Genomic DNA, 16,825 nt, shown 5'->3' on the forward strand with positions numbered 1-16,825 from the left:
TCTTTTTTTTTATATATATAACACATATTTCTAATAGTGCAAAAATTAATATATAATGCAAAAGTACAAAAACATAATAGTCCTGAATATAAAAAAAAAACTCTTATGCAACGTCGATAATGCAGATGCCTATCAAACCTCGTTTACCTAATCTGCTAAAAAAATTTAAAAAAAAAATAAGAAAAGAAAAAAAAGAAAGAAAAACGAAAAAGAAAAAAAATTATAGCGATCATAAGTATTCGTAAGATGCATCTTAAGCAAGTTAATAATCTGATAATCCAAATTAGAAGGATACTAATTTATCTCCAAGATGTATAATATAATATGCAATTACTGCAAAGAAATAATAATTATAATTATAATAATCATCATAGAGAGTTAGAAATAACGAATAATTCTAGGAACAGCTTTTATTGATAGAGATAAAAGAAGTTTTTCATTGTTTTTAATGTCTATGGCCAATTAAAAATCGTTATAATGTTTAAATCTATTATGCAAGAAATAATACTGACGAGATATTTATACATGGATTGTTTGTGTTTTCAATTGAATTTCATAAATTATACACGTGTGAAAAATAAATTAACGAAATTGGCATACAATATCGTTTGATGAAAACTAAAATACGGATGACATATTTATTTTATGTGGCTTGTGTTAATTTGACATACAAGCCCTTTCTTTTTATATACGGTTTGTATCTCTATTATAAAGCAATCGGTGAAACATATAAATATACCACAGATACCCATTAAATACTACGCTAATGTCTACAAATATATTTCATGTGCAAAGAATATTATGTTCAAAAAAAAAAAAAAATGAATATTAAATTCCATCTTGAAATAGGATTCTTTCATCCAAAATTCTACTATAAAACAAAGACGGGACGAAATTATACATCGGATACGCATGATTCATTGTCTTTTTTTTTTTGTTATCTTCTTTTTCCTATTTTTTTCTTTCTTTCTTTCTTTTTTGAAACTTTTTAGTAAAATGAAATTTTTGTAGAGCATATGTAAAGGTTCAAAAGAATGTAATTGAGATTTTGTGAGCGAGTCTTAAATGCTATTTCTCTCTGTGTATGTTCGAAGACTGATTTCTCTTTTACTTTTTTTTTCTTTCTTTCTTTTCTCTTTAATAATGCACGTTACGGAATTGGTTAGATAAACAATTCGAATACATTAGATCCGATTTTATGAAGCTCCGCGAGCATATAATGCATACATTAAATAAACGTGACCATTTAAATATAACACTTTTCAGTCCAGCGATAAAACTTTAAATACAGATTCTTGAATAATCAGAATATGTACATCATTATTGTGAGGATAATAAATAACAAAAATCTATCCAAATCGTTGTGCCAATATTCAATACCTGTATACTATATATACGCACGAGTTTAACATTGGTCTTTATAAAAATGAAAATGTATACAATTATAGTAACCGATTTTTAGCTGCTAAGTTGTTACATAAGTACTCTTTTATGAGTAGAGCATACCGCAGAAAAGAATTAGTAAGTTTATTCTCTCCTTTCTTTCTTCCTCTCTTTCTTTCTTTCATTTTTTCTTTCTCTCTAAATCTCTCAATTTCTCAATCTCTCTCTCTCTCTCTCTCTCTCTCTCTTTCAGTCTTCTGTAACAACAAGTTCTCGCCCAGCGATCTTATATTGCGATATTGCACTAAACAATAGACAAAACTATGCCATTAACGTTTATAAACTAAAAACCATTTCGTACTCAATCGATTCTAAACAAGGGAAATTACTATAAGACAGGAAATAAAGGTAAAGGTGGTCGGTTAACGACAGAACCACAGGGAACCATCTGTAATAAATTACACCAAGGTATGTTTATTTTTTTTAAATACGATTTAGTCGTGTCACTAGTTTTTGCTATTTTACGTTACGTGGATGTGATGTTGGCTGCTGGTTGTTATATAATTGGTAAATGATTAGTACTTATTAGAATCACGCCGCAGCAAGTAGATATTACAGCAAAAAACAGATGTTTAATCGGTCATTTAAAGTATTATATATCTGACTCAGGACATTTATATTGTATCACGAACTTTTCATTAAATTATTACTTGTAACTTTCCAAAAATTGATTTGCGTTCGTAATCGATTTTTTCTTTTTTCCTTTTCTTTTTTTTTCTTTTTTTTCTCTTTTTATCTTTTTTTACTGAGTCAGTCCTGCCTGTGTGTGATCGTCTTTTTGATATAATAAATGTAATTGTTTTTTTTTCTTTTTTTATAGCCGTAATCAATTGTATGTATAATATAGTAGTAGTAATAATAATAATAATAATAATAATAATAATAATAATAATAATAATAATAATAATAATATAATATAATATTATTAATATTAATATTAATAATAATTATAATAATAATAATAATAATAATAATAATAATAATAATAATAATAATAATAATATGTAATCATGATGATGATAATAATAATAGTAGGTAGCAGTAATAATTCATCTTAATAAATGTAAAAGCTGGTACACAGAGATAACAAGCGACTCGCAAGTTGTCGCAGAGACAAAAAAAGAGACTTACAAAACGCGACACATGCACAATACTAGACAAAAACTTGGACAACACAAATCACCAGACTAATTTTTCTCCTTTCGTTTCGTTTCGTTACGTTTTCATTTCAATTCGTTTCAATTCGTTTCAATTCGCTTCAATTCATTATCAATTCATTTCTTTTCTACACCGATAATCGAAACAACAACGTCTCATGATACCTGCTGACCCAATATTAATATAAATCATATTAATATGCAATTATCTAAAATCTTCTAGAACTTCTTGTTTACGGGGCCTGTCATATATCTCGAAGGCTGTCATCTATCCAATAATTTTGGACATGATTTAGAAACCCTTCCTTTATACGAGAGCCTCGACAGACTAACAAGATGTTGTGATAGTACTGAGTGGAGATATAACTCAATTCAGTGAAACTGAAACCCCATAGTGGTTCAGTAATATAGATAATAAAACCCTATTCCAAATTATAGGTAGTCTGAAAAACACATCCTTCTCAGGGCCTTCTCACAATTAATTCTTTTCATCGTTTTCGTGTTCTTCCTCTTCAGAATCTGCATTATCGAGCCAGAGCAACCAACGGTACACCTAAATAATAATGACATGTATAACGCTCTGATGTGCATAAATGTTCAGGTACATGCTCGTTACAGGAGACACGTTTTATCGTACGCAGGATGGACAACGCACAACATGGATGCAGCGAAAGATGTTCTTGCAAGAAAGGAAAGGTATATAAATTGTGTAGTATAAAGGATGTATATCGAGCCTTACCTGGAACAATGCTTCGCCCTTGCCAGGATAAGCATCAGTGACATCTTCTCTCCATTTGCTAAAGGCATCTTCTTCGATGATTCCAAAGTCATAAAGCGCCACGAACCATCTTCTCAGCATCCCTTTAGGAAAATTTTGCGAATAGCAAAACACTTGTAACGCATGGAGAGCTGTAACTTGCGACTCAAGAGCCTTAAGGAATGTGTCAAGAAAGCCAGCATATTTACGCAATAACACACGTTCCTTTTGTACCAAATCTTTATCAGGAGACTGAGTTTTGTCGACACCAGGCGCCAATGTTGTTTCCTGTCGTTAAAAATGACGCATTCGTAATAACGTAACACCGTGGAAATCTTCGTCTAAGAAGAAACGTGAAAAATTTGCAAGAGTATCTCTTTTTTATATTAAGACCAACCTGAGTTATATATTTAAGAAGAACGTTCATCAACGCGTTAATGAACGCAGCATCGCAGTAGTGTAACGGGTCTAATTTCTCCTTAATCCATTTGTAAAGTGCGTTTGGAGTCGAGTCGATTTGTATTTGACGCCACATATCTCCTTGGATCCTTAGAAGTGGACACAAGAACGTTAATTCCCTGTCCTCGAGGATTTCTCCTAGTCGTTCCTTCGTTTTGTCTGCTTCCGGTAACTGGCTGATCAAATTCACTTTGCTGCTGTTGAAAATCTGCAAGAGTTTTGCTTTTCCTTGAGTACGATGTAGTTGTTGAAGCGTCAGTAGAAACAGTGGATGATATTGGCCATTCTCTGTTACAGAAGTAAGATCTGTTAACAGTATTAGGTTGTCCACAATGGCCTTGGCTGTTAGAAAAGCAACGTGAGATGTTACACAAGGCACGCTCTCTTTTTCTGGTATACTGGCCACTAATTCCTTCCAGCCTTCGTGTAATTGTTGTGCATTAATAATAGTTTCTTTTTTCAATTCGGATACGAGTTTGGCAGCAAGATCTCGTTCGGAGTCTCCGCGATCCAATGTATTCGAATATATCGTACAAATCGCATGACGCAAAAATCGTTCGGGTATCTTAAGATCTTTGAAGGCTGTTATAGCATCCTGAATATTGGTATGATTAGCGAGATCGTCCATCAAGGCGTTCACCTTCTTTAAAATCTCTTCCTTCGAAGGACCTTTATCCTTCTTTTCCCTAGCTTTCTCTCTCTTATCCAAAGGTCCCTGTTTAATTATAATCGAAGGAGGCGTTTCTTTATGTAACAAAGGCGAACTGGGTTTGAGTGTGGCAGTACGCAAAAGCGGTAGATCCGATGTTCGTCCTGGGAACAGATCTAACGATTTTCACGTTTAATATATTTCATCGTGGTTACTGCTACGTCGTTTTCCGACAAGGAACAAGGTCGAGGGCTGCTTACCGCTATTCAGAGGTAGATTGGGATTGATGTTGGTCTGCTTAAACATCATAGAATTGGCCGAAGGTCTCAGAGACACTTCCTCTGGATGTCCAAGTAGCATCTTGTTTTTATTAAAGCGAAGTTCCTTAGTACTATCTGTTAACGGGAGAAGAAGAATAAAGATCGGCGTGTATAGATTAATCGAGAGTGTGAGGAGGGTGAATACGCACGCACGGACAGAGAGAGAGAGGGAGAGAGAGAGAGAGAGAAAGAGAGAAAATTAATAAGAGCTCACTATTATTGAAATTCTGAGATGAATTATGCTGTTGTTGATTGTGTTTGCCTTGGAAGTTATTCGGGTGACGATTCTGGTTCTGGTAAAATCCTGGTTGGTTACGTTGATTGTGACGGCCGTAACCAACCCCGGGAGTGGTTGAGAATCCATTCGGACTGAATGGAGACGGCATGCCAAACGAAGGGGAAGTTAGAGGAATACTTCCCATCATGTCCATTTCTAATCCGCCACGACCCATCTTTCTCAAGAACTCAGCTCCGAGGCGATCCTCTCGTCTATGGAAGCCATTACCCCTCGAAGTCTCCTCGTTATCATTGCGGATTTGATTGATAGGCATCGGGCCCTCGGTGGTTGTGGCCTTACGCGGCGCCCAATTATCACGGCGTAATTCAATGACATCACGCAGCATAAATTTAATGCGTAAAGGAAGATCACCTCTCTCTGCCAAGGAGTTCATACGTGTGAAGTATTGATCCATAAGTATGCGGCCTTTATCCGAGTCAAGGATACGGCCGCAGGTACGCATAATCTGGCAAAGGTATTCGATATCCTCGGCGTTGTCCCCCCTGGATCCCCTTCGCCTTTTCTTCTGCAGCAATTCTTGGATGCAGTTATGTAAAATACATTCCGACACGATCCCAAGCTTCCCAAGTTCTCCGATAAACTTGATGTGGCCAAGCATCTTACGCTTGGCGATCTGCCGGCGATGTTCGTCCAGAGGGCTAAGTTCATCCTGATTTTCGAATGCCTCGCTTGCTTTCGAACGATTTTCAAACTCGTCCTGGCACTTGTTAAGTAGGAGTAATCTGAATGTACTTTGAGCTTTTTGACCTTCAACGATCGATTTTCGAGGTTCAAAGTTTGCAGCTTCGTCGGACAGCCGTTTGCACAGCTGTGCATACATAGAACTGTACTTGGGCTCATCAAGTGCTTTTTCAAAGATCTGAAAAATGGTTCGATATCGATCATGCGATTTACTCATCTCCCCCGTGTTATACCATACCAAACGAATGACACCGACGATAAGAAAAATAACGAACGGTCCCCGAACGACGAGACAGACGGCTTACTCCTGTCTTACGTACTTACCAAGAATATGACACCTTTGAGAATTACATTGGAGTTGAGCTCAAAATTGAGCAGATCGTTGCTCAGCTTTGCGAACTTTTCCGGTGTGAGTTTGTTAAGAATACCCCGCACCTTTCTAAAGATGAGATCATTTCTGCTTTCTGGGGTGAGTGCATCGCGTCTAACAGTTGAAGGAGGGATCCAGCGTTGCTCAGTGGATAGGGAGCGAATATCGTCCCTGGAAGGCATCGAATTTTTTTAATCTCAGTGTTACAAGTGAAAATGCAACACGCAGGATTGGGTGTAATAAGCGGCTCGCGTATGATCGTTACTGTCAAGGCGTAACTTTGTAGACCCTGACCTTCCTCCCGAGACACGAGAAGCACCCCCCGGTCCTGTGGGGTTGTCCGTTGTTGCGCGTAGTTTGGCCCCCTTAGTGATAAATCACAGCATACAGAACTTCCTTTAGAAAGCTAGAACAAACGAGAAAACTTGCTATACTTTCCGTAATATCCTATGTCATATCTACGCGAAATTGCCTCCCTTCGGAAACAAGTGTTTGAACCTCGTCACGTGACCCATTCAAACTCAAAATGGCGGCGCAAGTCGATAAAGTAAATCTCTCTTTACCCGTACGCTATCTCGAATAATGCAAGAGTTTTATTCACGATAGCACCTTATCGGTGACTTTTACAATAATATCGATCGCACATAACAATTTCTTTCTTTCTTTCTTTCTTCTTTCTTTCTTCTTTTCAATTCATTTATCTTTCTATCATCGTGGAAAATAATTGACCGATGTAAATTGATAAGAGAGATTGAGAACCACTGTCCCGTAGATGGCGCTAGCGTTGTCGTTTCCCTACGTATCGAATATTAAAAGAGAATATCCTTTTCGAAATATAAATTCGCGAACTTTCACGTAACTTTAGGGAAGAAGAGAGACAAGGTACGAGGAAGCGTTTCGGCTTACGAAAGAGACGATCGAATGGCTTCGGGTATTTGATACGTACGAGAGCACGACGAAGACGAAGGATACTCTGGGGAGAAGCCTTCGATACAAAGGAGAAGCACACACGTGATGAGTCGCTCACGAAATTAGAAAGAGAGAGTGACTAGAGACCTTCCAAGAAACTCGAAGAAAACAACGGCTTCGATCTCTGTAAAGAAGCGTTTCGTGTGTTCTCTCTCTCTTTCTCTCTCTCTCTCTATCGAGTAAAAAGGAAGGAAAGAGAAGCGTATAATATAGGAGAAGAGAAGAGATATATATGTGGGGCGCGGCTCATGGTCAGACGGTCAATGACCCCTTCCTTCCTTCCTTTCTTCCTTCGTCCCACCTCGGTCGGTCTCGGCTCACCCCTTCGGCCGATTTCGCCGAGGCCATCCCGGCCTTCGTTCGTTCGGCGAAGGTCGGCTCCCTCCGGCTCTGATCGCCGTACCGCCGAGATTATCCCGGGCTTGTGGATGACGGTACGAAACGACGACGCTTCTCCATCGAACCTTCTCATAGTACATTTTCTCGCGATAAAAGTAATCCTTTGGTGCGCCTGCTTGCTTGTTGCCTTTCGAAACTGAACTACATCTCCTCGTTAGCTTTCAAATGCGCAGGTGCACTCCTCAGCATCCCTCTCTCCTTTTATTTTCTTTTTCCTTTCTTTTTTTCTTTTTTTTTACGAATCCATGTATATATGCATGAAGATACCACTACTGGGCGGTTCAAATAAAGTATCATAAATTGTTGCCTTAGAAACCATTGGATATAGCGATTCGTGTATAGTCGAACAAGAGATTGTAACATTTTATTTGAACCACCCTGTATATACAATTCGTCGCGTTCTCCTAACTAGTAATATATATAGTATATACACATATATACACGCGCGCACTACTACAAAGTGCAAGCGCACCAGAGTACAACGCCCTGTATGCGTATACTCGAGGTTGAATCTTCTCTTCTCTTCTCTTCTCTTCCCTACCCTTCTCGCTCTACTCTTCTCTTCACTTCACTTCTCGAGAAAGAGAGAAAAATATCTCCCTAACTTTGAGCGCTTTCTTTCGTGGAATTCTTCAACTACACAAAGAATTTTTTTGATACACAGAACACACCGATTCGTTTAACCACACGTCCAATTGATTAGATCTATCGTGTGGCAAGAATGATAAATAAACTGCTAGAGAAACACATTTCAATCTCAATTTCAACTGCATGCACAACAACAGTACGTCATATTCGTAAGAAATAAAAAGCTTATTTAAATTTTGGCGGTCTAATCAATCGATCGTCATCGAGAACATCGAGAAACATTCAGCGTGATGCTGTGTGAAACGAGAAGAAGATACAACAAATAATTATAAAAAAGAGAGAACAAAGAAGCTGACGAGAGGAAAAAACTCGATGGAAATAAGAGAACTTGGAAAAATGATACAACACGTGTGCAAAGTAATCATTCAAGCGACGGATGCTGATGCAAAAATTAATATTGCACTTCCGTTGGCCGGGTAATGTGATAAAACTGGCTACATTCGTGCAAGTTTCCATGAGAAAAATTTGCAATGTGTGCAACAAATGCAACGAAGACTTCCATGATTAATTGTTTAAATATATCCAACGCGTACGTCGTACATATGCTTAATCATTACGAGTCATACGGAATATTATCCAAGCATTTCTCATTTGCGTCAGATATGTATTAGATAACGCATTATTGTTATTTGTTGACATGCACAAATTTTAAAGGAATGATGAAAATAAAATAATACGAACGACAATACATGAATATTTTTTATCAGCGATATGAGCCTTGACCTTCCTACGAAATTCACTTCGAATTCGAAACGTTTCATATCGTTACGTTATTTTATTACCCGAAGAAATTATTCGCGTGGAAGATTAAAAGGTTAGGTTAGTTTTGTCGTCGATCATATGCACGTAATGATAAATAAACCTCTACGACGTATGTCATTTTGCAAGCGGTTACCAAATAAAGATTTAAGCATATCGTGAGAAGCATAATTATAAGGTTCTCTTTGTTTCTAATCGCTTTAAATTCGTCGGAATCCACAAATGGAATTCGTTGACGAATTTATCGCTTGCACGTAAAATACTTTCACGTAGTGATATTTATCATTTTCAATCGATGACGCATATGTAAAGATAAATCAAAATAGAATCGTAAACTAGATCATCCTAGTATGCTTAAAGAATGTGCATCCAATTGCACTCGCATATATTTACATCTACTTTCGGTTATACAGGGTGACTCGATATAATTACTACCATAGAAAGTCGTGCTGCAGTTTAAAATTTCTACGAATTATTTGATTCTACGATCGATATCACATATCTGAAAAGATACGAAAATCGTGTGTAATGTTCTGATTATGAAGATAATACTGTAAGCGACATCGACGTAACGAAATAAATCGCATTGCCAGATAAAATTATCATAACGAGCATCGGAGAAAAGATGGCGGATTCGTTCCAAGAGCGCGAAATTTAAATCGGAATAATGTTCGAGGTAGAAAAAGATTGCAGCCTCGAAGCGAAGTGGTCCTTGAGAGATCATGGTACATAAAAAGGAAGGTGGGGGAGAGAGAGAGAGAGAGAGGCTTGTGCGGCGGAACAGGAGACAAAGAGATAGCAATGGAGTGACGTAAAGGTAGAAGAAGGAAGAAAAGAGAGAAGGAAGACTCTTCCCTCCATGGATATTTCTCCCGAGACTACATCTCTTTTACTCTTTTTTTTCGTACACCATAGTTGTGGTCGTTGTGCGAAGAAGCGATCTCTCTCGATAGTGTACGTGCATATAGAGCTTTGCAAAGCAGAGTTGCCAACCTTTGTAGAGAAATATCGCTGGATGGACCACGATAGCTTCTATCAGGAATTAGAAAGAAAGAAAAAAAAATAGATTCTCGATTAGAAAAGACAACGTACGTGGTATGAATAATCATCTGAACGATGTTTTCTTAAGTTTCACGAAGAAGACTCGTTTCGAAGGAAGCTTCGAAAAAAAGACAAATGCAATTTGTCCCTGTTCGGTCTCGGAGGATTCTTTTTTAACGACACGAAATTCTATTTTTACGCGTCGAAGTCTGGCTCCTTTGGTCGAGACTGGTTAAAGACAGAGCACTTTTGGGAGTTGTTCCGGAAAAGGGAGAGAAGGAGGTGGTACGCATAGGTCGGTCGTGGAGCGGTTAAAGCGCTAGGGCAACGCCTCTTCTGTGCACGGTCGAGGGAAAGTTGTAGGGAAGGCTGCCTGTCTCGGGGGTGGACGGAAATGCCAAAGCAGAGGGGTGGCCCCTTTAGCGAACGCTCGATATCTAAAGCTGCCACTTTCCGTCTGACGCTTACATTTTTCCAAATTTCTACCGACTGCAAGAACAATTCGAATGCAAGAACAAATCGAACCATTTCGAACGAAATAAGAATAAGGACTTAACTATCGAACTCTGTAAAGAAAGAAAACTTGCAAACGAATTAAACAACAAAAGGGGTCAGGTTCCTCATAGCCTGGAGAAACAAGACTTGCGCCCGCGCACTCATAGTATACACACATCCTCCCCCAAACTCATCGATTAATTCTCGTAAAAATAATTTTCTTCTTCGCAGATACAATCGATCCTCGGTAACGTTTGAATTATTTTTTAGGATGTAACTCGGACGAGAAAACGTGTGGCTTACGTAAATGTGTGACGTATGTCGAGAGAGAAAGAGAGAGAGAGAGAGAGAGTTCACCTCGTGTTTCTCAAACACGTTGCCCTCGTGTTTCTGTGAGATACGTACAGCTTCGTCCATGACATTAGGAAACGTTCCAATCGATAACCTCCTCTCATCGCTATCGATCCTCTCACTCTCTGCCTTTCGCGCAACCTCCTTGCACCGTTCATGGTCAAAAACGAGACTACTTTTTTTATATGTTCAATGACAATACAAGGCTTTCGTTATGCTCGCGTAGCAACACAGCAGAGATTTTCTTAGCGAAAGAATTAAACGTAGATCGAACGGATAACGAGATTTTTAAATCCATGTCTTACGAGACAATCACTTCTGTAATCTATTAATACGATATGACTCTAGACAACTGACACGATAGATCGTCTTTGAATTATTTTTGTTCTTAGAGAAATTATAAACAAGGAATAGTACGAAATATTGAACTAGGACAAGCTTATGACCCTGGTAGTTCGTCGTAGTCATGTTATATACCGTGCATAGGCGTAAACTATAGTCTCTCTAGCAAACTGAAAGGAAATCAGTGCGTCTATTCATAGTCGGATGAGCGTTTGTTAAGTCCACCGTGACAAAGAGGCCACGTATGTATGTATCTATGTACACGTCAAACGTCACGCTTTTTTCGTTCCTTCGGTGATAAGAAAAACCGTCATATGGCTTTCCAAGAACGAATATAACTAAATCGATTGAATCTTCTCGACTATCTCTTTTTTATTTCTATCTATACCTTGGTTATAGATAACCAAGTTTGTCGTGTCAAAGGACTCTCGTTTTATCGTCGTTAATCTACGACCTAATTTTATTCTAATTTCTATTATAGACTAATTGATCTCAATGGTATTTCTTTCTTCTTTCTTTTTTCAGTGCGCGATACCATCAAACTTTTTGTGAATTGCTCCTAGATGGTGCTTCGAGTCAAGGATTCGATCTGTGTCACAAAATGGCCGCTTCATTAAACCCGGCCTCTCACGCAAGATCGTTTATTTGATCTTTCGAGACTGCGATGGTTTTCAAAGCGTTTCAACTCGATATCGAATCAATCGCCGATAGGATGATTGTAAATAACGATAAATAACGAATGTTTACATTTGCCGTTAGCCTGGATATATAACTGTTGATTCATTTTCGTCGCTTATTGTCAGAGTAATAATAGTAAAAATAATAAAGTAAGAAGTAGAGTGATATTTTATTTTTGCTAAAGGATTGTAATTTAAATGTGTCAGCTGTATACTCCTCGTTATCGCCAAGTATCAAACAAAACAGCGTCGACTCAAGACCACTGAAAGTAACTCGATAGACAGTGGCATGAATCATATACCGCGTCTGGCTTGCATTACCAGATAACGTGCGATAACAAATTAGTACAAAGAACTTTTCATTTTTTTTCGTTTATCGAGAAAACACTTCGATCGAATAATCCTTTATCTTTGTTTATAACAAAAGAGAGAGAGAGAGAATAAAGTGTTTCGTGCATCGAACGACTATTAGAGCAATGTATGAGTATACTAGAGATAAACTAACAATCCTTATCGCTTACGTTAGCAACTTCGAACTAGAGTGGTTCTCAACTTTTACTTTTTTGAAACTGTCCGTGATATCTCAAACATTACGAACATCGAAGCTACGAGGTTTAATTATTCTTGGTCCGTCTAATGATCGGAAGAGACTACTCTATTTTATCGTAAGGTACGATAAGGTTTAATAAAGGGCAAAAAATCGCGAATAGAAACAATAACGACAACTACAGTAGCAGGGAAGAAAGCAATCGCTCGGATCTAACGATCCATGACGTTCATCCGGTGGAAGGGTCGAGAGTTACTCGAGATTAGAGGTTAGAATCCATGGATGCTTGATGATCGATAACGAAAAGAGAGAAAAATGGATGAAAGATGATAAACAGAGATACAAGGAAAAGGAGTGAAAAATAAAATCACGCGTAGTCGAGCAAATTTCTCGATATCCAAAATTAGACCTACGAGAACAAGTACAGGGCCGTGCTGTTGAATTTAGCCTTACGGATGTGCTTCAAAAATAGAGCTACACTACCTCGCCAATCAAGTAATTACCTATGCCGAACCGGGCTTGTTTCTCACATTCGATGTGCATTGGCCAGTTCTCGACAACCGATAAAATAATAATAATAATTAAAAAAAACGATTCCTAGCTTTGAAATTCAAACTATATGGATGCATTTATCGTTTCGATGCAATCTATCTAACAATGTTTATGTGTACGTTAGTAGTTCTTTTTTGTTCTCTTCCGTTGAATCATATTTTTGTGTAAACTCGGTTGAGATAATTGTGCCATGACGTGTGTACGGCGAAGGTAAGTAAAATCAGTCGATAAAATCGATACTCTTTGTTGCAAAAGGTAGATTGTGAAACCAGGCTTCTCTCTCTCTCTCTTTTGTCATGACCCGATTCTGGAACGTGCGAGAAACAAAAGCGAGGTCTCGAACTTTTAGAAAATCACTAGCAACTATTCGTTTTTGGCGAACAAGTTAGTCTTTAATTTCTATGTATAAAAAAAAAAAAATGAAATAAACGAGATTTTCTAAAACACCGAAGGAAGGAATTAATTCGCGAGTAATTGTACAAGCAATGACGAATAATTTCAGTGAAGTAACGGTAATCTTGGAGGTTGGCCTTTAAAGTACCGTAACGATTGTACGTTTCCTCGTCCTAAGAGGCACGTCGTCCATTGCCAACCTTACATATAATGTCTACACATACTTGGAAAATAAGTTTTAGAATGTGGGAAATCGTAAATAGAGTTGAATAGAAATTTGGACTGAGAAAAGGTCAGCAAAGATAAAAGAGAAAGTTTTGTGAACTCTGTGTATGTGTGTGAACGCTTTGAAGCAAAGGAATGCAGTTAATCTTTCAAAGATTTTCATCCTAACCTAACTAAGATATACATATACATATACCGAGACTTTGAAGATCCTCAAAAGAGTCACAAAGCTTATTAAAATGTAAAAACGCTTTTCTCCTTTAATCGTTACGTGTCACGAAAGAAATGTATCCATCTTCTTCTCTCCTTTTGTTATAAAATATAAGACGAACGAAAAAAGTTCAAAACTACATAAATCGACCTACTCCTATAATATATATCGTCCTTCAACAAACGAACACAAATCGGATCGATGCTTTCTTTTAAGGTCCCACCAATGGTAATGGTAAAACATTGTGAAAAAAATTTCTCAGGGGACAGATAGGATTCACTAACCTTATCTACGAAATAATTATGTCCATCGAATGGTCAACAAATTTCAAATGTTTCTTATACGATATATATATATATATATATATATATATATATATATATATATGTATGTATGTATAAAGAAAAAGAAATTGAAGAAAGTCCATTAAGATTAAGAGTGAAACTTCTGCTAACGAGTAACTAATTACTCCGAAGAGAAAACTAATTAAATAAATACGACGATGTGAAATAAACAATTCACTCAAAAAATACGAAATCATTCCTATCAATAATTTGCACACGATTCGTATCACTTAATATTCACGAGGGACATATTTTCGACTAAAATTCACTACGCGCGATAGAAACAATGTAGGTATATAATATCTATATATGTATGTATATAAATAAAATATAATAGATAATTAAATAATAAAAATAATTGAAAAAACAATGAGAGCCACGCACCTACGTGAACCGGGAGCGAAGGACGAAGGAGAACTCACGAGTTGGAGCCGACGCGTTCCGAAGAGGAGCTTCGTCGGAACCATTCGGGTTTCTCGTTCCCTCCACCATTACCACTACTCCGCCAGTCTACCGTCATCCATATCTCTCTCTCTCTCTCTCTCTCTCTCTCTCTCTCTCTCTATCTCTCTTTCTTTCTCTCCCCTCTCTCGCCCCCCTCTCTCCCCTCTCACTCTCTATATGCGTATACACGCGTGCACAGGCACGGCTAATGATCGATGAACGAACGGTACGAAGTGAGACGAGTGTATTGCACGGCTGTTTACGGTTTTGCACGAAGCAGCACGCCAAGGCCGATTCGTTTTGCTTTGGAAAAAAAAATGAGAGAGAGAAAGAGAGAGAGAGAGAGAGAAAATCATCTATCGTGTCTCTCTTGGAACGAAGAAATAAGTATGTCGAGATAATCGGAATAAACTTAAGAGAAATGCGATCGAATACTTCCGTCACTCGAAATAATTTGCTTTCTGTTTATTTTTATTTACTTAGTTTTTTTTCATGCTAGCTGAATTATCTTTCGAGAGATCAAGATACAAAGAAGAGAGAACAGATTCGTGGGAATAAGAGAGGGAGAAAGGAGGAGGGAGAGAAAGAACGAGAGAGAGAGAAAGAACGAGAGAAGGGTTAGATACTATACATAAAGAAAAAGCAAACGCGTTTGACGTAGCCGAGCGTCGTCTCACGACGATGACGACCGACGCTTCGTCTCTCTTCGTCTCATCTCGCCTTGCCCCGCCTATATACGACGTCGATGGAATCTCTCTCCCTCTCTCTTCCCCTCCCTTCCTATTTTTCTCTCTCTCTTTCTCCCTCTGTTTAAACGAGAAAAAGAGAACTGGCATTCGCAAGCAAGAAAGCGAGATGACGATGACGATGACGATGACGATGACGATGACGATGATGATGCGAGGGCGTCTCGGGAATCTTTCGATAAAACTTGCGTCGGAATTCGTAAAAGAAACGTTCACAGAAGCAATCTTTTCATTCCGATTAATTTTTTAATTTTGTTATAGTTTTTTTTTTTCTTTTTTATAATAAGGATAATGATATTCAATCGACGCTTATTTAATATTCTTTTTTATTTCCCCGATACTATAGGATAGATTGTTCGTTCTAAAGAAAGAGCAGAGAGAGAGAGAGGGAGGGAGGGAGGGAGAGAGAGGGAAATTCGTGGAAACAAAAGTAAAACGTCAAGAGATGCGTGGATATATAAGATGATAGCTATAGTTTGGCGTCTTTTTTCATCTTTCTCTCACTCATACATATACCATACACACTCGTCTCTTTTTCCATTTGCCCTCTCTGTCTGTCTGTCTGTCTGTCTGTCTGTCTCTTTCACGAGTCCAACGCACTTTACAAATCGAAAAAAAAAACAAAAGATAGTGCACTGACGAGCAATCGAAACGATTCATTCGAGTTCATAAACGAAAGGCAGTCGTTCTCGTGTATTAATCTCGTCTTCGTCGTCATCATCGTCGTCGTTAAAGTAGCAGTGTATCTTAGCGTCGATTGAGAAATAGAAAAGAAAAAAAAAGGAACAAAAAATGTTGAAAGAAACAAGTACGAGAGAGAAAGAGAGAGAAAAAGAGAGAGAGAGAGAGAGAGAGAGAGAGAGCGAGAGAGCGCGAGAGAGAGAGAGAGAGAGAGAGAGAGAGAAATAGAGAGAAATAGAAAAAAAAGGGAAGGGAAGGGTTCGATAAACGAAGCACAAGTATCAACGCACTAAATGAGAATTATTTACTAAGAAATGTTTTCTGATATATTAAAAGCGCCATCGTTAGTTTCATCTATCTATTTATCTATCTATCTCTCTCTCTCTCTCTCTCTCTCCCTCTCTCTCTCTCTCTCGCCATAAACGAGGCATCGACGAGCCTCGAGAAAGTTCCTTCGTACCTTTACAACGGCCTTCTCGCACGTTTATTCCCCCGATGGAATTCACTTGACACGTTTGAAATGAGGTACGCGTCACCGACGCCTTTCGACGTCTCTAGACGACCGTTTCGAATCGCTCGTTCTTACGACTAAAGCAAAAGGGATATATCGTTAGAGCGTTTACTTACGGGCGACGACGGTTGTTGTTTCTGAAGACTTTCGCAATCTGTCGGTCGGACTCGGGAACTTCCGTACGATACGTCTCGTCAATTCAATGTTTACGGACCAACTAACCTTAGTCACCGTCAATCTTTATCAATTCGATCTATCGATATAATTAACGGGAAATGATTTTCTTATTTTCCTTGTATATATTACAAACGATATTTCTCGAATTTCGTTTATTTCGAAGAAACGTTTTAATCTCA

At 38.0% G+C, this 16,825-nt stretch overlaps 1 protein-coding gene across 6 annotated transcripts; it reads right to left on the reverse strand.

Annotated features, from left to right (window-relative positions):
- Window positions 1-1,837: 1,837 nt before the first annotated feature.
- Window positions 1,838-16,730, reverse strand: LOC127071032 (eukaryotic translation initiation factor 4 gamma 2). Of its 6 annotated transcripts, none has more exons than XM_051009815.1 (8): window positions 16,586-16,730; window positions 6,429-6,540; window positions 6,089-6,305; window positions 5,000-5,942; window positions 4,726-4,860; window positions 3,755-4,641; window positions 3,340-3,645; window positions 1,838-3,153 (listed from the first exon to the last, which is right to left on the reverse strand). In XM_051009815.1, the coding sequence occupies exons 4-8, from the start codon at window positions 5,901-5,903 to the stop codon at window positions 3,079-3,081; spliced, it is 2,307 nt and encodes a 768-aa protein (XP_050865772.1). In that variant the 5' UTR covers window positions 5,904-5,942; window positions 6,089-6,305; window positions 6,429-6,540; window positions 16,586-16,730; the 3' UTR covers window positions 1,838-3,078. The 6 variants fall into 6 exon arrangements, with proteins under 6 accessions (XP_050865772.1, XP_050865771.1, XP_050865773.1 ...); XM_051009814.1 differs by lacking the exon at window positions 16,586-16,730 and adding an exon at window positions 16,419-16,579; XM_051009816.1 differs by lacking the exon at window positions 16,586-16,730 and adding an exon at window positions 14,472-14,620.
- Between the last annotated feature and the right edge of the window lie 95 nt (window positions 16,731-16,825).

This window comes from Vespula vulgaris, chromosome 20 (genome assembly GCF_905475345.1).
Source record: "Vespula vulgaris chromosome 20, iyVesVulg1.1, whole genome shotgun sequence".
Classification (NCBI taxonomy): Eukaryota; Metazoa; Arthropoda; class Insecta; order Hymenoptera; family Vespidae; genus Vespula; species Vespula vulgaris.

Coding starts and splice junctions, on each gene's coding strand:
- LOC127071032 (XM_051009812.1), bottom strand. CDS start 6,316: ATGCCTTCCAGGGACGATATTCGCTCCCTATCCACTGAGCAACGCTGG. Junction 5,943..6,088: donor TCAAAGGTGTCATATTCTTG/GTAAGTACGTAA, acceptor ACCATTTTTCAG/ATCTTTGAAAAAGCACTTGA. Junction 4,861..4,999: donor ATCTCAGAATTTCAATAATA/GTGAGCTCTTAT, acceptor TCCCGTTAACAG/ATAGTACTAAGGAACTTCGC.